This window comes from Neodiprion fabricii, chromosome 3 (genome assembly GCF_021155785.1).
Source record: "Neodiprion fabricii isolate iyNeoFabr1 chromosome 3, iyNeoFabr1.1, whole genome shotgun sequence".
NCBI classification, from domain to species: Eukaryota; Metazoa; Arthropoda; class Insecta; order Hymenoptera; family Diprionidae; genus Neodiprion; species Neodiprion fabricii.
In genome coordinates, this window is record NC_060241.1 from 24784760 (window position 1) to 24807514 (window position 22755).

A 22755-nucleotide genomic window follows, 5' to 3' on the forward strand; every position below is an offset into this window, starting at 1 on the left:
CCGTTCCGTTTGGTCTCGCTCCAGCGAGTCGTCGTTCAGCCGCGAGGGACTCGGGGACGAGAAACCTCGCGTCGAAGGGTTCGAGGCGGCACGGCAGCGCCGAAAGAGAGTTTCTGGCCCAAGGCTCGACCATCCTCGGGGATCTGGCTCGAAAGCCTTGTCAGCGACAGAAACCTCCTCCTTCTCCTCCTCGGGGGTAGCGCGGTGCCGACGTGTTTGAGTAGGAGCGAAATGACGAGGGTGGACACCCTGAAGCAGGACTCTGTAAACTGAACAAATAATGAAAACTTTCTCATTCGCTGGCACGCCATCGACGTACACGCCCGGCTTTCTAAAGACGCGCGGCTCCAGTGCCCCCGGGATGTTCTTTAACTCTTTATTTCCGCGGTTTCCGAACCGCGATGGATGTTTCGAGCCGAAATTACGAATAATTCAAAACCACGCTGCTCCTGAAGCCGAATTTCACCAGTTCAAGGAGTCAAACGCTTAGGGGACATGTAAGTGAAACTCGAAACTTTTTTTTATGGAAATGAAATTTTAACCATGGTGTTTTTCTGTCCGTTTGGATTATTCAAATTAGTTCAAAACCTGCCGAAAATTTCTGATCTTGAAAACACTTTTTGCTTGTACGCACTTCTTAAGAAAATCGAAATAATTCCACATCAGAATTCTTCTATAGCAGCGTATATAAAGAACAATTGTCGGCATCCAATATCCAATCTGATAATTAACTGTATAAAACTATGCCACTGGCTTAACCCTTTACCGTGCTTTAACGAGTCTGACTCGTGATGAAGATTTTGACCCAAACATGAATATGACGTGCCAGGCTCGTGAACAGAAAGTCGGGCCAAACATAAACATCACGAGCCAGGCTCGTGAACGTAAACATCGTAATATAAAGGTCGTAATTGAATGTTAGTTTCTATCAGTACGCCACGAGAGTTGGTCGCGAGTCTCATAATTGCTGTGACAGAGCAGATTAGTTATTGAAATTTAACAAACCACTACAGAATGCAAAATACAAAAGTTTTAAATGAAATCAATGATAACGAATCCAGTGATAGTGATGTGTTTGTGCCAACCAGAAAGCGTCGAAGGCGTATAATTATAGGTGAGAATAGTAAAAAGAAAGGTACGAAGCTCTAATCATGGATTTGATAGAAGGTAAAAAACACACCAATAGTTTTAAAGTATTCTGAATTTTTTATCATGAAAGCGTCTGTTTTAAATAACTTATGATTGACTATATCACAGGCATTTACATTTCGGCTCGTATTGTGATTGTTCTCGAGTATCAGTCTGGTTTCTTTACGACGCGTTGACGCCTGCCACTTGGGCCCGAGTTTCGTCGATCTAAATGGTACGGGAAGGGGTTAAAGTGGTTGAAATAAAAGAAATATATATATTCATATATATATATTAAAAAAATACGCTGCAACGAGCTTTTTAAAAGTCACCAATATTTGGCAATATTTGAGCCAATGTCTCGAAACTTATTGAATACAATCAATCCAAACAAGCGGCAAAGCTATGCAGCATTTGCTGCATCAAGCTCAACTGATATCATTCAAATACAATGTGCATCAAAAGAGTTTGAAGTTTTACTGACGTGTCCCCTTAAAACTGAAAATGGTTCTATATTCCGAAATCTTCCCAACTGAATTATCCGATATTTTTAACTTCGACTCTCACTGATCCGTAATAACCTCTATTCGTATTTCATTCGCACAGGAGAGAGACGCGTCAATTACGTGACTTCTACAGCAATCTAAACCGCGATAACTCAGCGTCTCTATATTCAACTCTCACCCTTCTTCACCAGTCACTTCGATCAACCTTCTTGGCTGCTGAAAATCCCTTATTCAAGTTTGATTATTGACTCGGCAGCTCCAAGAGCCGCGGCAACGGAAGGCGAACTTCTATATTTGCAAGCCTCCGTCATACGTTTCTGACGGGGAGTTCGAGGTGTACCAATTTTTCTTCTACCTTCCAATCTCTCCTCTCAGCTGCCACGTCTTCCTCCATGTGGAGGTTTGTAACAGGTAGAGAGAAGGAAGGAGAGAGAGAGAGAGAGAGAGAGAGAGCGAAAACGACGTCCGGAAATAGATTTTAGACCCTTGTAATGTTTTTTCCGTTATTCTCCGTCCACTTGCTCGTATTTTTTTTCCTGCCTGCAGAGAGCGATGATAATCGATAAAAATATATTACTTGGTTAGACTCGGGATACTTGTTTATGTGCCTGCCACGATGAGATTGAGTCGTCTTTCACGTATTTCCTCTTGCCACCGACGTACGTATGCAATCAAATCTTTTTGTGCCTGGAGTAGGCAGGCACACGTTCCAAGCTCCTAGCTGTTACTAAGCAAAGAGAACTTTGCGACAGAACTTTGAAAGGGCTGTTTTACTCAGCGATGTACGTCATACTGCCGCTGACGTCTCGTTAAAGAAAATTTCGTCATGTCTGGTCGGTGAAATTCAATGACTAATTCCAGTTAATTTTCTGTTTCAGATGAACCGTGCTATTCAAGTGAAACCGGCGGACAGTGAAAACCGCGGAGGTGAGAAAAGCAGGATAATTAATTACCAATGTGACAATTGTAATTTAAATTTACCGCATTAATTACTGCTGTAATTCATGGTTATCGACCCTTCGGTAACTCAAGCGTTTTTCGAAAGTAATCGAATTTTACTTTCCGAAGAGCTCAAAGGGTTTCAATTTTTTCAAATTTTTTTTTTCCCCTGCTTATAATAACGCGAACACGACGACTTTCGAGAACGTTTTTAAACCACCCTCCCTCTAAATTTAATTATAACAGTATATATATATATATATATGTATACCGAATATTTTAGCTCTTGAAACATGATTATCTGCACGTGTCACGTCGACCCGCTTATTACAGGCTAAATTTCCATCTATACAAGATTAGTCGTTCGCAGAGTGCAGAAAAGTAAATCATTTGACGGAATGAATTTGCTGCTTCTATATTCACATGAGCATAACTCTTTGACTTGAATCACGTTGCGCAAATTGACTTCAGTAATATTCTCGTCATTAGCCTAGCGTTGAATTTCCCGCATTCGTAACGTTACGACTTATTTTCGATGAGAACACTTTGAGCAAATATACACCTGTGCCTATATTTTCGGAGGCTTTGAATCGTACCATGACAATATTATTACTCATACATGTCACTCTCCTTCACAAGACAAATTGGTTTCTAGACAGTTCCTCCCTCTTTTTCTCTCTCCAAGCGCGTTACGGCATGTACTTGACACGGGACATAATGTAAAAATGGACCGTGACTAATGGAATATTTAGCAAAAACAGCTCAATAATTGAAACCGTAATACAGGTTTTCCATAAGCTTACGGGGATCGAGCCGCGGGTATATCGATCGACGAGTTGCCACCTTTCCAACCACAAATGCCATCGCACGCATGCCGCTATCACCCTTTCGATTGCCTAATTCGCGCGACGCCGAAAGCACGAAAAACTAAAAAAAAACGATAAAAAAAATTGAAACGTGACAAGACACGTCGCACGGACGAGAATGCATAAATTTTAGTGTAGTGCGGAGACCTTCGTTGGCCGGGGATACGCGGCGCAATAAGCCTATCGATGCTAAAGAGATAAGACGCACGCCAGCTGTTAGCGATGTTATCTACCCACGTTCCCAGAATACCCTCCAACGCTCGCTTTTTGTAACGACATCATTTGCGCCCACGCGCCCAAAGAATCGGCGTTGTTCGCCGGCTGTGCTACCGTCTTACCGGGTGACGAGTGCTACGGAAAAACGGCATTAGGTGCAGGGTGGCTGGCTAGACACTGACGGGGTTGTAGAAGTTCGATCCACCGCACGAGTCGCGTATACGGCAATGCCAGGAGTTGTTATCGCTGCTTGAGCCGGTCCTTCCTTTCGCATCGTTATTTTCAACCTGTCGGCAATTAGCGACGTTTTCTACGTCTTCTTTGTACTCCGACAAACAAGGAACGACTCCTCTAGGCTTTTCGGTATTCTTCTGATCCTGACGGGTCACTTACGACTCGATTCATCCAACAACGTCGGTAGCTCGTTTCCCCTCCACTCGAGCTCACCGAACCACTTCAACCAGTAAACAAACGGCGGTAAAATGTTTAGAAAACCCAACAACCTTCAGCGAGGAGGATTCTTTTCACGTTTTTATTAAAAATCAATTACGTCCAATCACATATTTAGTTGACACTGAATCAGGATATCGTTCCTTTTTCTCCCCGCCAAGAGTGCAATGGTGAAATCACTTTCGGATTTCCAGGTCTTATTTTCATCATGCAAAGTGAGCAGTCAATTCAACTTGAAGCGTGTTAACGTTCCTTAAACCGCTGTAAATTTGACAACCTGAAAGTATCATCGCCATTTCCAATGTAATCTACGACGAATGTTCCGTCGGGCCTCTTCTATTTTGCACTCTGTACACTCGGCGGTGTCGTACCGGTATCCATCCGAAGCACTTTCCGGATCTTAAGCAGGTGGCCCGAGTACGCTTTGCCCGCATGACTTCGCGGCCTGCATCCGTATTGTCGCACTTCTCTCCGTCCCGGATAACCGCAGCCGAGATGGAAAGGGGTTGTAATTCATATGCTAATCTCGAGGAGATGCCATTGTAATCTCCGGCCGCTCGCAATGCCGGCACCCCTCCACAAAATCTCTCCCCCGGACCCCGTTCGCTGCTACCGAGTAGTCAACGTCACCGAGCAGGTTTCTATGCCATACCTCCGTCCTATGCAGCCGAGCATACGTGACTATACTCGCGGTATAGATACAGTCGGGCTACACGCGGAGACCATGGAGACGGTATTGACCGTCTTCCCCTAAGTTCCGAGTATCAATTGCGGTTTAGTGAGTTTTCATCGTGGGCGCTGTACCAGCGTAACAAATTTTGTCAGACTTCAATCTTCTCGAGCGTTATCTTATAGGTATATATATACCCGTACATTCGAGGGGATTGCAATCTGTTTGAAATTTATCCTTCTTTTTATTCTGAAGAATCGTTTTCGGCGTGATGCGAGTGCAGAAAAATGGGGCAACTTCTCCGTATCGAGCTTTCAATTTTTTTTCTCCCTCGCTTGCGAGTTTGGATGAAAATTTGGAAAATTTACATACATATTTTATAACACTTTGCACTGTCGATTGACAGTTACGATTTCGTCGTTGTTGGCAGTTGGTTTGATCATCGCAGATTCAATCACTGTGTAACGAATTGACACCGATTTCAGTGAATTGCAAATTGATTGGGGTAAAAACAAATAATTGTGTCAACTACTGGCTCCGATTTCAATCCTGTAAGAGTGGGTCGCGCAGGAAGGCAAGCTATCGTGTGTTATACGGGGACCTAATTTCAGCAGCGTCGATATCTCCGAAAAGTCCGCTTGGAAAGACCCTTGAACCCGAGTGTTGAGAAAATGGAAAAAAGAAAAAAAAAAAAAAACGAAAGTGGAAGGAAGAGAGAAATTTCGGTGAACCCTTTTTCGACGAGCTTACTGGAAAACGTGTTTTATTCTATTCGTCCCTTCGGATGGCTTCATTGTTTCCCGAGTCGGAGGCTGTAGGCTTTTTCCCCAATAAAGGTTGCCCTCTACGGACCATCTTGGACCCTCGTGCCACTTAATTACGTCATTTATAGATCCCACTCGCCGCGGAGACACTTTAAGGCAACTTAACTCCCCGGAGTAATGGCCTATTAGTAATACAAAGGCTAGATCAAATTTTAATTGCAACGCGTTAAGGGGTCTCTACGTTATCTTTAATGTCTGTCGGGATGGGGTGGAGCTGTTACTGATGGCCGAGGCTGCACCTTGCCGCGCTGTTTCCCCGACTTGACACTTTTTTCTTCCAGCCAAATTTCTTGCCACTATCTGTCTGATAGCTCGAGGGGGAAACTCGAGAGATATAGAGAGAGAGAGCAGAGCTGTAGAATTGTTTTAGAATAGCTGCCAGGGTAATGTATACAAATATATTTCATTGCGCGCCCTAAGGCTTCACATCCAAACCCAACATTCGGGGAACTTTCCACCTTTGTCTTGCCCCTGGTGACGTCACGGTTCGGTTCAGGAAACCCGGCTCGCCCTTCACCCCCGGGTTCGCTGCTTCTGCTGCTGGGCGCTTCCATTCGAACGGTGCTAAAGCCCACGAAAAGTATCAGCTCGCGGTCTTATCTTCGCTGCGCAGCCTCTTCTGCGTCAGGGGCTGCGGCCATACCGTGGTTATCATAGATATACTCAACCGCCACGCGTCAGTCGGTCGGTGGTTCCCTCCGCCGAGTCGGACAATGAAGAGAAAAAGAAAAAAAAGATGAAAAAGAAACAGGTGAAGTTCTCCCTGTTTCCTTTTTTTCCCGATCACGGGAATACGCTCGCTCCTTTATCTCTTTTTCGTGTTTCATACCTTCCCACTTACTTTTCTTGTTCTTTCCCGCGGGATTTCGAACGAGCCACGAAGGCGAGGTTCTTTGCTCGGAGTTAATTGTGCATTGATAAAACCCCCGCGGATTCAAGAAATGCGTATCTCGCCAAGTTTCGGACTAACTCACGGCTCTCGCGCCGCTATGGCAATTCGCGTTCAATCGGACGAGGAGAGCGAGAGAAAGAGAGAGAGAGAGAGAGAGAGAGAGAGTTTGAGAGGCCGACGATGTAGCGGCACCAGTTGAGCAAGTAGATAAGTTTCGATCCCTCGGCGAAACCACCTTGGCTCCACCTTGCTCCTACCTCCCTTCGGGCCCCGACTCCGCGTCCCCTCCACCCCCTCGCAGCCGTTCGCCTGCTCCAGATAAACGCGTATCCCACGGTATCGCACTATCACATCGCCCTACCTTCGCCCACCTCCGCCAGGGCCAACTTCACTATCGGGATAACGTTTGGATCGAGTTACAAAGATTTTTCCCGGAAAATGCATAAATCGAATATCTTCGGGGTCTCGCCCTCAATTACATGTCTCGATAGGCTCGGCTGACGTCGAAGAATTACGATCGCGAGCCCTTGACTATATATCTATAACGCTGCATATGTGGGGATGGAAAATGTATACCGCTTCGCGAAAAGATCGGAAGTGAAAAAGAGAGAAGCCGGGGGAGGAGGGTTTCGAAAGGAAAGTCTTGGCGGTGACGGTGATTTTGATCGTGAAATTCGAGCCTCTTTCGCTTCCTCGTCGGCTATACACGCGTACACCCTTCTTTCCCGCATCTCCCCGACCGAATTCGAGTTTTCACCGGCCGCACGAACGGGAAAGTGCTGACTTAAATATTAAATGCGTTTCTCTGTAAATTGCTTGCCGTTAACCGACCGGCTTTTCTTCGTTTCGCCCAGCTCCACCCTTGCGGTCTATTCGACATGCGTTAACTCGCTTAAAAGTTTCCTCAAACTGAGAGGTAGAGGGAGGGAGGGAAAGAGAGAGAGAGAGAGAGAGAATGAACAAGGGAACAACCACGCAACTCGAGGCGCTCGTGCAGGACGAGATAATTTCCCGGGGGTTAATTTTTCATCACCGCTACTTCGATAAACAAAGTATTATTATTCGGCGTGATTAAGTAAGTGGTTTGAAGACGCTTTGTTCCTTGGGCCGGGCGCTGCTCTTAAAAGTTCGGCGCGGTCCGTCGACATAGTTTTTATTCACTCTTTTCAAATTCCTCATTGTACACCTTGTACACATACACCTCGTAAAGCGTTCCATATAACGCTGCTCATTAAAACTTTGTTCACAAGTCATCATTTGCCATGATTAAGAACCTATTTGCTTCCCCTCTATAGTTATTTATTTATTCATACGTCGGGGCTGTGTTTAGCAAAGATAAAATTGGCAACTGAAATATTTTACTCTTCCTTTTTAACGGAGACGGAAATTTCCAACGAGTGATTCTAAAAATTACACGCCAGAGTATTAGAATATTCCAATAATTATTCAACTATAGAAGTCTGATTATTTTTAGTGGAGATTTTTTTCGAACATGATATTCAGTCTTACAGTCTTACTGAATCTGTTATGGTAAATTTGTTTGATTAAGATAAGAAATTCATGCATTAATCACAAATTATTTGACGCAATATATGATCATCCTTCTGGCTGAACAGATTAATTTATCACAAGGACGAAAATCTAATTCGAAGAAAAACGGATTGTCTGTCAGGTTCGTAAGTGTAAAGAAAAAGTCATTGATTCTGCAGAAGAAGAATTTTTTTATCTAATCGGGCCATCAAATCACGTCGATATTAATAATAATAGTATTGATCGGTGAACTTCCAGATAATCACTGGCATGATAACAGAAATGAAAAAAAAAAAAAATTACTAAAATAATGAAAGCCCCGATTCTGACGACGCGAATTAGTTCCGGAAGTAAATTACACGGTAATTCGGGTTAAGGATGGCAAAACACCGTCGTCGGAAGTTTGTGCCTCGCGAAGCGAGTCGCGGGGGAACGTTTGCCACCATCTCGCGGAATAGAAACCGAAAAGTTCGTTTCAAGACGGGGACCGAGGCATGAGAGTCGTTATAATTCCGGCGCGCTGGGGGTTAATTTTTGTCGAACCTGGGGGGTGGAGGCCTGTTAGCGCTCCACCGCGAGGCGGAAGTCGAATTCCTCGTCTCGGCGGGACAATAGGCGACGAAAACCGAGGTCCGTGCCCCGAATCCTCGGGCCGTGCGCAAGTGGGCCAAGAATCTAATTTCCCGAGACAAATCCTTAAATGCGCCCCAGAGCCCGGAGCTGCCCTGACGACGTCGACGGCGCCCCTCGTCGCGTCACCTACATACGGGCTCTCCGCCTCGCCTCGGCCACTTCTCCTTAAATGCCTTATTACACGCGCGTTGAACCAGCCCGCCGGGAGTGCTGGAAACAGAACCAACCCCGTGTTTCGAGACGTCAATTCTGCAGAGAGAGAGAGAGAGAGAGGGAGGTTCGGTCTACTTTTGCCTGAAATTGAAACGGCTGAAATTTAGCCCACTTTTCAACCCTTCTCGCTATTTCTCGCTCGATTTAAAAATCGCGAGTAAGCGCGTCGCGGCTCGCGTCTTACCACGACGGCTGCCATCACTTCGAATCAGATGCTGGAAGCGACCTGCTTGCGGTGAAAAATACTTACGAATCTAGTTGCCAATTGTAGCGTTGTTATCTGATTATTTTAATCCCCTTTGTATTTTGCAAGGATAGCCCCAAGATTGGGAGGTTTCCCGTATTTCGCAGAGTCAACGCGCCCACGATATTAGCGAAAGGTTGCACTTGTTGTCCAGGTACCTTACCTCCCTTACTCGGACGAATTTCCTCTATCCGAGATTTCTACACTGAGAGAAAAGAATTGTTGGAGAATCAAAATAATTCATTATGGATAGCGAAACAATGTATATTGTTACTGCCGTGATAATTTTTCGTCGAGAGAACGATATATTTGGTAAAATTAAATAAAATTTAGCTCCTGATGGAAAATATATGTTTGATTCGAACGATCCTTTTTTTTCTAATGATTCAATTAAAGAACATGAACTGCATTACAACGATCGTTAGATTACAATAATATACATATATCCTATACCCGATGAACGAATGGAATACTCGAAGAAATATCTCGCACTGTACATTAAAATGAAAGTATAAAAGTACCAAAGAAATATTGATTACAGTCAGAAATTCATACCATTTACGAATGTGAATTAAACGAGAGGTGATTCTTGACGATTCTGACGAGGCATACTTCTGTAGATTGTTCATATAACATACCGCTAATTTTGAGTGATCTGCATCGATATACTATACATGCTATGTTAATTTATTTATTTATTCGTTTCTGTTTCTCTCATTTCTGTGAAATTAATTATTTTCTTTTTTATCACCGACAGACACCCACACCGTACGTTGATGATGATGACCTGGTTTATGGGCACAATGCCATCTTTGTTTCTGTTCTGTATTACAGAGTGCATGATGGACGACGGGAGCGCCAGTGCAATCTTCTGGAAGTAGGAGGCACCAGTGGCGGCTGCTGAAGGTAACTTCGACTTCCAGGAGATAGCTAGCTTCCTTCCAGACTTCTATTCTACTTCTCTACAAAATGAAAAAAGTACTTTCTTCCCTCATCACGCCATCACCGGTGACTCGGCCAGCACAGTTTGCTGCAGAGTTTCATTCGCTAATCGCTAATTTCCCACCTCAACTCTTCAAATCCCGGGACCCTCTCCGCCCCCCCCCCCTTCCCTCCCCCTCATAACGATTCCCCCCATCAACGACGTTGCTGATATCGCGGATTCGAAAGTTCACATCTAAAACTCTCTTCACCGTGATTTTTACATCACGCGAAGAGAAGTGAAAAATTTCTCATTTTCGTCATTTGCTTTTCTCGCCGCGATGAAAGAAGAAAAGTGAAGAAGAAAAACTTCATTCAATTCCGTTGTACACAGTCAAGATCGATGGGCGACGCGCGTTACCAACCGATGACTACCACTTGCTTGCAGCTCGTCAGAAACGTTCAATCATCATCTCGTCAACGTATAATAACTCACTCGTGTTAATCGGTGGTGTTCGATCTAATATCTACATACCGCGTGTGTATCATCATCATCATCATTATCATCATCCCCTTCTTCCCCCCACCCCATCATCCCACTCCAATCACCGATCGTCCATTTCTATATTTCTATATACTGTCACGTCCGTGTGCCAATCATATTAGAAGTGTTGTACGTGCCACGTGCGTGACTGACTCGTGTAGCCGTAAAACTGTCGTTCGTGTTTTTACCCTGTTTATTAAATTATTGTTATTTCGTTATAATTATATATGCCTCGTAACGCTCCGATGTAAGTAGACGCTCTTATTTGTACATATAGGTACATGCAAATTAATTACAAAAAAAAACTTTTCACTTTTCAAGATTCAGAAATAAATCAGCGAGTCCGATTCGGGACGAAGCGAGTCCAATACAGGCTTTCTACGAAGTAAAGCTCTTTCCTGTCGTCTTCTTTTTCACCTCTCCATTCCATTCTGACCATATTCTCCGTATTTTTTGTTCTTGTCATATTCCTTCGTTAAGAGCGTCTACTCAACGTCACGACTCACGCAACGAATATATCCCACCCCACAAAAATCAAATATTTTGCTACTGTTTCTCTTTTTCACCTCCACCCCCGCCCCCCCCCCCCCCACAGCCCTTTCACATTGGTTATTTCACGTTTAATTGCTATATTGATGATGGTTGCTACTTAATCATTTATTTACATAGTCCCTTTTTGCAGATGTGACCATATACATACCACATATTATATAGTCGCTCGATCGTTCAATGTGTTGTACCGTTGTCGATGTTTTTTTTTATATATTTATATATATTCGTATAAATACGTGTGTATATATATACATATATACATGTATCTGTAAATATTTTTCTGATTATGGTGTGAGTTCAATTTCTTATTGTATTACCTAGACGTGATTTTGTGATACTTCCCCCAGTCCCCTCAACCTTGTTAGTCGTAATAACGTAACCCAGTGCAGATATTTCTAAGCTTCGGTGAAAAGCGGTTATATAACATGAATTTACACACATCATTAATATCATCATTGTTATTATCGGTAACGCCCGGTGATCATGAGTCATTTATTCGTATATTTGAATTCGTATATTATTTTTCACACACACGTGACTTGCGTGTGCATATGCATACTTGCTATGTATATTTATGCACACACGCATACAGAAAACGTTGTTATACGTACAGCAACCAACAATCAGGCCCAAATTATGCTTAGCGAAATGGCAGATGATAAATTTCAAGTATATCTTTACCTGGTAACGTAACATAATTTGAAACATTATCGCCTCGAAACCGTGACGTGTTATAATAACGCAACGTCAAGAATTAATATGAATAATGTGAATTTTCACTGTATTTCAGTCAATCTTATATTATCTACTTATTATACTATTGCTCTGTGCACAAGTTAGAAATAGCTGCAGTGCGCTGATTGTAAGCATTTATTGTGATGATGCTGTTTTAAATATTTAAATGGCGTGTAACCCCAACAAATATGTGGCTTGTGCACCGTGTTTGGAATTCTCGTTCAAGGTATATTCGTCGTAACGCGGGGGCGAGGAGCATCGCTTTTTCTTTCTCACACATTGTCACATTACTGCGGATAATATTGTAGAAAATTTTGCGAATCACAGTATACAATATTTAAGCTGTTTGTCATTGAGTTTTCATTCCGATCGAAAACAAACTACATGTAAAGTGGCGAGAAAAAATTGGTAACGGGAGAAAAGTTTCGTTTGAAATAATGTTTTTCAATGCTCCTTTTATTTTTTATTTCTCTGTTGATTTATTTATTCATTTATTTATTTTCTTGCCAAGCATAAAAACTCGACCCCGCTCCAAAAGTAACGCGACGCTTTGGGCTAACGGACGGATCAACCCTTTGTGTTCCCATGTTTTTTCACTTTGTCAACTCGCTTGAATTTTGTAATTATTGTTATTCGTGCAGCGTGCTGGTATCACTTTGCAATTCTTTCATCCAAATTACTCTACACTTCATCGCAGCGTAGGTATGTTAAACATCGATATATGCGCGATCCGCCGTTTTAATTTCACAACCATGTCCGAACGGTTCAGCATGCCAAACGTCGACCCCAGCCTCGCGTTGCACAATCGGACACCTTGAACGTATCGAGTCCCCTGTACGAATGTCTCAGCCCAGCGTTAGCACAGACGTAATATGTTCATATATGCATAAATATGATTTGATGCTACGTATATACATATATATATATATTTATATATATATATATATATATATACACACACATTTATTATATATATGTATATTAGGATGGTGGATGCTGATGTAAAACGTGTAACTTTGTTGTTGTCGGTGTTAGCCGCAAGGTTTTTCTTAATGGATGATAATTGGTTTCCCGACGTACTATACGTGACTAAAGTATTTCTCTTTTCTTTTCTTTTCCTTAAAAACCACCACCACTACCCACCCCCATTCGACACGGCTACGGGATGCAGACAGAAAGCTGTTCGTGGGAATGCTAAGCAAGCAACAGACAGAAGAGGATATCAGACAGTTGTTCGCGGCATTTGGTACAATAGAAGAGTGCACGATTCTCCGAGGACCAGACGGCACCAGCAAAGGTGAGTACCTCAACATTTCTCCTCCTCGCGTTAAATCAACCGCTATAATCGTTCGGCGAACATCAAAGGAACCGATTCGATTGCCTGCGTGTGATTGAAAATCAATTGAAAACAGTAATAAAAATAATAATAAGAATGAAAACAACAAGCTTCCTCATTTTACATTCGCCGAGGGCTCGATAATCCAAATCCATGTACAAAGATACCTGATATGATACGATACGTGACGCGATGCAATGCTTCTTACAGACCTTCGTTCCAAACGCGGCGTACATGCCTAGGTATATATTTACTCGACATGTGTACGACCCCGGGGCGAGCCGATGAGGAGGGTGCAGCGTGTATGTGGGGCAACTCCAGGCAGGCAGGCAGCACGGAGGCGGTGCGGGGGTCAGATTCGGCGGGCCTGAGTCACAAGTAATTTTGGAGCGCGGACCGTAATCCCTCCGAGGCCTCCTTCGAGCCTCAATCCCACCCCCAACGAAGTCCCGGCGAAGTCCCCTGCACCCTAGGGCGCTGCCTGCCTGCCTGCGAACCCCGGCGAGTTCCACTAGTTATTTGTGTATCCATTAGGGCCCCCACGTCGCTAGCACCTTGCAGGATTAATAATGATACCATGGACTGGATTTTCAATACAACCGATTCGGTATTCCGCGGTGCCAACGTGTCTCCGAAATTCTCTGGCGCTGCACCGAGATGCCGAATTGTTTCACGTGATAAGTAATGGCAAGAATCAATGGGCTACAGTATTTACGAGGAAACCGACGCAACGAAACGCTTTGGATAAGAATCTTTGCCGGAGAGAATGCGAATTCTCATTCACTTTCACTGTTTAGATTTAATTACCCTTAGTTTCTTTTTGGGTATACCACGACGACGGAAAACCAATTTTGTATTTTTACTTTATAGGAAATGGTTTGGAAGTTTCACGGAGAAAATGTTTACTTTCCGTAAAGCTGCAGTCTTGTTGCGGATAATTTATATGAAACGTCAAATTTTTGTCATCCATCGATCGGTGAATACTTCGTTTTCGTAGTTTTGTGGCAATCATTGAAACAATTCGTGCGTGCGAAACCACGGGAGAATGAGAACATGGTGTACTGAAACAGGTTTAGAAATAGAGAGAGTACATAATCTCGCTGGTCAGAAAAGAAAATCACCTTCGAAGAAAGTAGGAGAAGCAATCTATACACCAAAAGCTTTGGAGCGTCATAAACTTGGATGAATGAGAGGAGAATAATACCGGCGCGATAGTGCAAACCGCACATGAGACGGATATACGATAGATACGTATTCAAACATTGGGGTGTTTCAGAAAAAAATAATTTGTGATTTTCCACAATGGCTCTTCGTAAAAAATCTTGTTTTTTAGATAAAAAGAGATAGGTTTGTCTAAAGAACAGCGTTCCACTAAATGTCAGGAAAGAAATAATGATTGAAGTACTACAACGTGTTGATTCGCAATTTAAAAAAATGTGCAAAAAAGTGAAAAAAACAAACTCTGTAAGGGGTACCACGGTGGAAAATTGTGAATTATTTTTTTCTGAAACACCCTGATATACGTACACGCACCAAAAAGAGAGAGAGAGAGAGACAAAGATGGGGTAAATAACATGAAGTATCGGCGTGAAAGCGAAATAATTTCGACCTTACGGGTTGCCCCGAGGGTGAAAAGCGGAGATTGGTAGAGACGGAGGCTCAATAATTTTCGCCGGCCAAAGCAGTAATTTGAATATTTTTATTCAGAAATGAGGCCTGCGAGTAACAGAAGGGTGGAAATTGGGTGGACTACTGAAAGTAACGATCGGTGGTGGGGAGAAAATGAGAGGGTCGCGGGGGGGGTGGGGAGGGAGTGAGGCGCGAATGTAATTAAATTCCACTTTCAAGCGAAACTCACTTTCAACAGTTAATAAGATTTTGATTCGGAGCCGTAGATGGCAACGTGGCGGGCGATCCATTGGGCAGAAAGACGCATCTTGTCGTTTCAGCCAAGAACGTCGCCCTGCCGCCTGAAACCCTCAAAGAGTGTTTCGCTTGCCTTTCGGCTCTTTGATTAAAATCGCGCGAACAAAGTGAACTAGTACAGAGAAACGAGGGGGCTGATCTCGCGCTGTCATCCGAATGCCGTATAGATGGAATATACACTGCGCAACTCGTAAAAAGGTACCGAAGTATCTCGTTGCACGTCCACGAGGAATTTCAATTTTCCAATTATCCCCAATGGCGAAAAATTCCCACGTATATTTCTCAAGATGTTTCTTGTATCGCGTAGAAACTATCGAGCATCCCTATTGTCTTCCAATTTTTTTATACCTCAGAGAACTTTTGCTATTCGAAATTTCACCATAAATCAATATCTAAAACAATATATACAGTTTACGCATATTTAATTTGAGTTCGTTCATTTTTTTACAAACCTTTCGTCGACACGTTCGTTGCAAGATCTGTTGTACGAACATCTCTTATTTGGAATAAGATTTACGCAAATTCGAATCAACTTGATATTATACAAACAAGATAGGTACTCGAATACTTTCAATAATGTACATTGAGGTCTCTTCGTCAGCCTTAAAATCAAGAATCCAGCATTCGTTCCGTATTAATGTTTTACAATCCCGTTGCTGTTACTCGTTTGTGATTATATTTGAATCCTTACAGACTAGACTCCACACTCCAATAAACACATCGCATAAAATCAGTGCAAATTACAATCTCACAATGCATAATTGTTGAACAAATTTCGGCGAGATGTTTTGACATCAGACTAAGTAGAATTCAAGCCTGTCGTCGTAACGGCGGCTCGAGGCACGGAGGTCGCCGGTTTCCTTGACGCGTAGGCGAAACTTTCTGGATAGAGTTCATCAGGGCGCCAGTTTTCGCTCTACGTATACAGCGAGTGAGTGAGCCGTCTGCGGCAAGTTTCATAACCAGCTAATCCAGCCTGTAATAGAGAGATCACTTCTAGGGTCAGGATCAGGAGCCATATTGCCGAGGTGTGGAGGACGAGCCGGAACAGACGCGACCTACGAATGACGCAGGCTTAGCGATATGCGAACGAGCACTCCGCATCCTCATTTATCCGCTCTGTGCGTTTCCTCGATGACTCGAAGCCACTCGACACGCGTTGGCAGATTTTCAATTAGTTTCGTCAGGGAACTATCACCGAATGTGGTTCCGCAGGATTTTTCCAGCATTGTGCTTCATCTTGCTCCTGAGAATATCAAACGAGTCGGAATTTCTTGTGGTAAGGCTTTGTACACGCATTTACTTAACCCAAACGGCATCGTGGTTCGTTTCGTCTTTTCTTATCGCATGCAGCAGTGCGACTAGAACCGCGTTATATAACGATATGAGTTGCACATTTTGAAAAATTCACGGGAGACGAAAAAAGGCAAAGAAAAATGCGTTTCAGTGCAGAAAAATTTATAAAAATTTTACATCCTGTCAAACTTGTACAAATCAATTACAAACATTTCTTGCTATGGTGAAAAAGGACAGCAAAACCGGATATGAAACTCAGATTATTTATTTGAGAAGTAAAGATTTTTGAAAATTCTTTCGAATTTCTGTAATTTTGTGTATCTATTCCGTGTGTCCGGAATGGGTGTTTGAAAAAGTCTAAATTCTGGTGTCAGCTGAATACCGAGTAAAACGATCGTATATCACAGAAACGACTATGCAAAGTTCATGGACTTGGGTTTCTCTGAAATGACGGTAAGTTATTTCAAGACTGGATGAAAAAAAAGGTACACCGTGAATATACAACGCTTTCGTGAAATCGAATAAAAATACAGTAAAGCCGCAGTCATTGTTATACTTTGCAACTTGTAGACAAGCTTACAGAGTTCAAGTTTGTGCGTGCATGCACAAGTTATGACTGTGATTTTTTTCTGCGTACGTTCAACAGAAGCAGTGATATTCGATTACACCGATGCGTGCCAATCAGTTAATTACTCAACTTTTGCGCGTACGGTGGATTTCAATATGCATTTCATTTATTTATGGTCTGATATCCTCATCCCAACGTAAATCCTGTAAGACAATTACGACTAACCAATTCGTCAGAGAATTCCGTGCGATACAAAGTTGATTGATACAAGAGCCGATAAAGTGGATAAACACGCCTCGGGTAAAATCGATATCAATGTTCTTTACGGCCTCGCGAGAAATGAGCGCAGAGAAGCGTGTGAAGAGAAGAGGATATACCCACGTGAAATCACGTTTCGCGGCCGAGCAATTATTATTTTCCTTCCCTCCGGCACGGTCCGACGACGGGAGGGGGAGGGAAGTATAAACCCTTCCGAGCTGTGAGTGGAACCTTAGTATCTTGAAAGGTTTCGGAAAAGTGGACGTGACTTATTTCCCGCGCGGCGAATTGGACGGCGAAGGAATGCGAGAGACAATGAATCACGTACATAAGGGTGCAGCGAATTATTGTGACCTAGTTATCTCCGTTATCCTGACACAGCGACTCGAGGAGGTTCAAAGCGCTGGAATCCTCGTCGGAAAAGATCGTCCAATTTTCGCGCGCAAGTATTGCTCCTCATAATACAATATAATTTCCTAGATGAGGTGAACTGCAATTCCTCAAGCTAAGGAGATTACGAAATGTTTATGAATAATGGAACGAAACGTTACTCGAAATAAGTCCCGAGTGTTTCTCACCATCGTTCGCAATGTGCTGCACGGGTGCAGCTTCTCCGGGAGTTAAAGGTGTACCGGAAAAGAGGGTGGAGAGAGGAGGATATGGCTGCCGGCCAGATAGCGAGGGCGGCGCGCGGTATAAATGGTCGCGGAAAAGCTTGCCGGAACAATGCTGAATTCTCCCTACCTCTTACTGCGACCGACTTTCAAAGCAATCCTCCCCTAAAGTATAATATTAACGCGCCTCTGTCGGACCGGCGCGAATATACCTACGGACACTCCATTATTCGCGACCACGTGTCACAAGTTGCCCGGAATCATCGGCGCAGCTATCGCGTTGCATGCTTTCGAAAAATGAACGAGGTGAATAATAAAAACGACGAGAGAATAATACTTGAGCGAATAAATGAAAATAAATTTTTATCGCATTGCGAACGGTGTAAGGTGGCCGATGGCACGAGGCTGTCACTAAGCCGCACCTATCGGTAATAAAGGATGATGGATATTTATGGATCGGTACGTATCAATGCGGGTCACGTGTGCAGGAAAGACACCCGTGCCGAGAAATATGACAAATCGATTATTTCTCCCCGTGGACATGATCCGGTGAAAGGATTTTCTTCTACGCTAGAAAAGCTAAAGTAAAATATTTGCTTCACCCGTTTTTTAGACGAACAAATACTGTATTTCAGATAAAGACAATATATTTTTTTTTGGCAGAACAGGGTCTAAACATTATTTTTATCGTAGAAAAAATTCTATCAAAGTATATTAGAATCTTTTTTTCTAATTGGAAACAAAAAATGTTATTATTTACATCAAAGAGAAACCAAGTTGAACTGTCAAACCCATACTACACTATATAAGTCTATTTTTCATAAAGAAAAACCTTTCAGACTTGAGGAAAAAAATTTTAGCAAAAACTAACGTTTAGACTTTGTCTTGAGCAAAAAAGTTTAAATCCATAAAAAAAGAAACACCCTTGCTATTCATACCCGACCGTGAATATACATCATCCGCGCTGTAATGATAAGTTATTATTCAGTCAGTTTCAAACTCATCCTGAACCTGAACTAAGTAACAAATGATTCACCGCAGCGTATCCCAATGAGCCACATCGCGAATTCTTCTGTCGTACAGTAAAAAGGTGCGTAGCGCTTGTTAATTCTTTGCAGTATTTTTAGTGTAGCAGGTAGGTGCGGTCGCCGCCACACCGCAGTGATATCGAAACGTAGCAGAACGTTTGCCGGAGGGTGGTGGGGTGGGGATGGGGAGGGAATATGTTTTGCACTCGAAGGGGATGCACACCCTACCCGTCAAGCCTTTGTGTGCGTTGGCGCACCCCGAGGACTCGCAGAGACCAGCGCACGTAGATATAAACCACTGTCCATGGGGGGTAAGGGTGTGTAGTTCGCCGGTAGGTACCGGTCCACACTCCGCAGTACGGTCCGCTTAACAGAGGGTGCTTCTGGTAGAAGCTCTCAATATGTCGGTCCTAATCCTCTCCCCGAGGACCCGTCGTCCCGCGCCCGTTGTCCATCCTCGTTTCCTCGTTTCCCCCGTTTCCTTGCCCCCCCCCCCCCCTCCCCCTCCCTCCTCAACCCACCAGTTTCTCTCGTTCGACTCGTATTACTCTCCGATATACAATATGTATATACGTTTTTAGGTATATGCCGTGTGCGTGTATATGGACGGAAACATTTCGAGACCAGCTGCGTGAGGGATTTAGGAGCTAAGCGATTAATGAATACGTCATATAGGACGTACGAGGATGACAGGACGCTCTCGTTTTCATCCTACAACCTCGGGGAAACATGATTTATACCTTGATATATTTTGGCCTTTGGATTTTCGATAGCAGCCCCCCCCTCTGCAACCCTGTTCGATACCCTTCTCGTCTGCTCAACCTGATTTAGTATTGCGGCATCCAAAATATGGACGCAATAGATTCCCCGAGCCCTTAACGCCGCCATCGAAACCGTGCGCAATGCTTCCCCCCGAATGCTTTTGCCTCCATTTATTACTCCAACTTTCGGATTAACGGTACGCGTTTTAAGGATTTATTACACGTACCCTTCGTCAGTGCAAACGATATTCTATCTAACTCTAATTATTGTAACGAGAATAAAAAAAATGTTCTCCGACTTAAGCCGTGTTGAATCAACCTAAGATGTAAGAAATGATGAAATAAAAAAAAAAAAAAAAACAACAAACATTTTTCTTGCGTCAAGTACGACGCGATGGATTTACGTGTGTAAAAGGGTAATGATATACCCACGTATATAGAATCCCGGAGATGGGCCGTTTCGATAGTGAGTAATGGGCACCTTACGCGACCTCGTGTTATTCCATTACGAGCTTATCTGCTCTTGGAAGAAACTATACAACTATATACGAATTACTGGATATGTTTACGATTTTCCTGCAAATATAATTATATGAATTCTGAGGCATGACGTTGCTATTGTCTTGAATCAATTTATTTTTAGGTGTACACACATACCTGTAGATGGTTTTGATGACCCAAGTGACGATGCATTAGTTATTTCAGAATTTTTGTATCGTATAATTGGATTCTTATCAAGGTGAGAAAAAATGACTCATACTATCATTACTGTCGAACATCCATTTCACCTTGATCGATACCGTTTGATGGTTATTATTTTTATCAACCAAATGAATCTATGGAGATAAGTTTACCATATTCGAAGCGAAATTCAGTGGCATCAGTCGTTACTATTATTATTATCATTATTATTATAGTCATCATTATTTGATACTGTCATTATGTGTACTTTTTTTCAATCTAAATCCATCGGTTAGATAATTTTTAATTGATTATTCAGAAGCAGCTGCAAGAATGGGAATTTTCTGATTGGAAGCAATCAAGGCTTCCAAAGTTCTGCATCATATCGACTATAAATTAATATCATTATACGTGATCTCTTGTGGCAAATATATTCATACAAGCTAGCTGAACCACGTTCCGTCGTTATCGAATCCAGAAAGTGAAAAAATTTGGAAGAATCTTTGAAGGACGTAAATTTATAGGATGACAAAGAAAAAAAAAAATCAACCGCGTCTAGAGAGGTAAGGTCTAATCCCTGAGACTCTGTCGAATTTTTCTACAACGCATAGCTTATCAGAGAAATCCATGGCGTTCCAGAGTAGGTAATGGCCTTGGGCGTTGAATCGGTAACTCGATATTAAACTGGGAGTATAACGTTACTTGGTAATATATGTAGGGGGTAAAATAATCGGGTGTATTTTGGAGCGCCCCGGTTTCGGAGACAACGGGGCAAGGATGGCCGCCTCCTTTCTTCGCGACGTCGTACGTTGCACTTAATATTAGGCTCCCCGGAAGTTACGTCATCTCCCGGGGAGAAAAGCCTCCCCATTCCGGTATGAGGGGCATTGTGGCCGGTGGTAGAGATTTACGAGTCCAATATATTAATACGATTACCGTCGTCGTCGACGTCGTCTCTATACGCCGTGCCAGGTTCGATGGCTCAGCTTTCAGCGAATGGCTTGAACCGAATAGAAGCGTTACGTAGCCGACATCCAAATCCGTCGGGCAGTCATCGCGCCAGATCGCAAAAATACGCAGTTTATATCCACCGACGCACATCTCGCTGGCTTTCGGCCCCTTCTGCTCCTGTCGCATCAACCATAAATACGCGGTATTGCCCATAAACCTTTGCATTCGTGCATTACCCATTCCGCGTCCGCATCGTCGCGACTGCCGCACGTTATCAAATGCCGCTGCGGTTGCCCCTCTCAACGGGTTATACTCGCCGTCGGCTTGGGGGACCAAAAGCACATCCTGTACGTGGATGTGCGCATGGATGTCGGGATCATTCAAACTCGGGGAATTTCACTACATTGAAATCAGTCCGCGTCAAATGACACTCAATATGTAATATATACTCATGGTTTTCGAACACACGCAGTATGACGGAAGAATTTATCTGCAATTTTCGAACGATGCGTGACATCGTCTGCTTCGTACAAGTTCGAGTTAATAAATCGATTCTCTGACCTGTTTTTCAGGCCGGGAATAATAGAGTCAGGATATTAATAATGCGAAAATTCAGAATTCAATTTTGATATTTATTTATTTATTTTTTTTAAATCGGTCACATATTTAGGACACAGATAAGTTTCAATTTCTTATTTATTTTACGTTTGGTAAGTAAGGCGTGACAATTTTCTGACCCCAAAGATGTGAAAAACAACCTGTGGGAACACTCCCGATCCATTTGACTGGATCGCGTAAGCCTCTTTTCTTCTGTAAATGGGTACTGAAAACTGTCTTGAAAGCCTTTGTATAGCTTCAAAGTTGTTGCTCCCTGTTTCACGGGTTCAAATTGAATCCAACTGTTTTAGTACGAAGTCTTATTCCGTTTGTTAAACTTTCTATGTATTCAAGAATTGAACTAGGGTCTGATTTTTTTCCATTAGTATTTCATCCGATTTATCAGAATACGTGATTAATTTGATACAAGTACGTAATGTCGTGATAAAACAGAATCCGAAATTACAAATCACAATTTTACGAATGATAAGGTTAAAAAGCAAATACATCATTTAATGCATACTACAGAACAACAACGTTAAAGTTCTTTGTGAATATTCAGTCATTGACAAATTTCCTCTCCACAAAAACTGTTGATAAAAATCGACAACGTGCAAATAACATGACAACGTTAAATGAACAATGACTAAGCAATTTAATAACAGTGGAAGGGGATGATTCGTCGGGGTGAATACGTGTATCACATCAGCGAATCAGTAATTTTCCAGTACCGGTGATTATCGAAATAATCGATGACATCCCGCCACGAGTCCCGTGCATGTGTAATCGAAGATAGTGGAAAGCGGTGTCGTTTAGCAGGCAAACAACGCGTCGCGCCAAGACCGATTATTCACGAAAGTGGATAATTTTGTCAAT

At 42.9% G+C, this 22755-nt stretch overlaps 1 protein-coding gene across 16 annotated transcripts in view; it reads left to right on the forward strand.

Moving 5' to 3' along the window:
• Positions 1-22755, forward strand: part of LOC124177183 (CUGBP Elav-like family member 4) — a 528908-nt gene that overhangs the window by 462111 nt on the left and 44042 nt on the right. For 11 of the 16 annotated variants that reach the window (XM_046559292.1, XM_046559283.1, XM_046559287.1 and 8 more), the window contains 2 exons: positions 2513-2561; positions 13035-13160. In XM_046559292.1, coding sequence (XP_046415248.1) covers positions 2513-2561; positions 13035-13160 — 175 coding nt within the window. Of the gene's footprint in view, positions 1-192; positions 498-2512; positions 2562-9926; positions 10018-13034; positions 13161-22755 lie in introns of those variants that run through there. The other 5 variants (XM_046559297.1, XM_046559298.1, XM_046559296.1 and 2 more) reach the window with 4 other exon arrangements.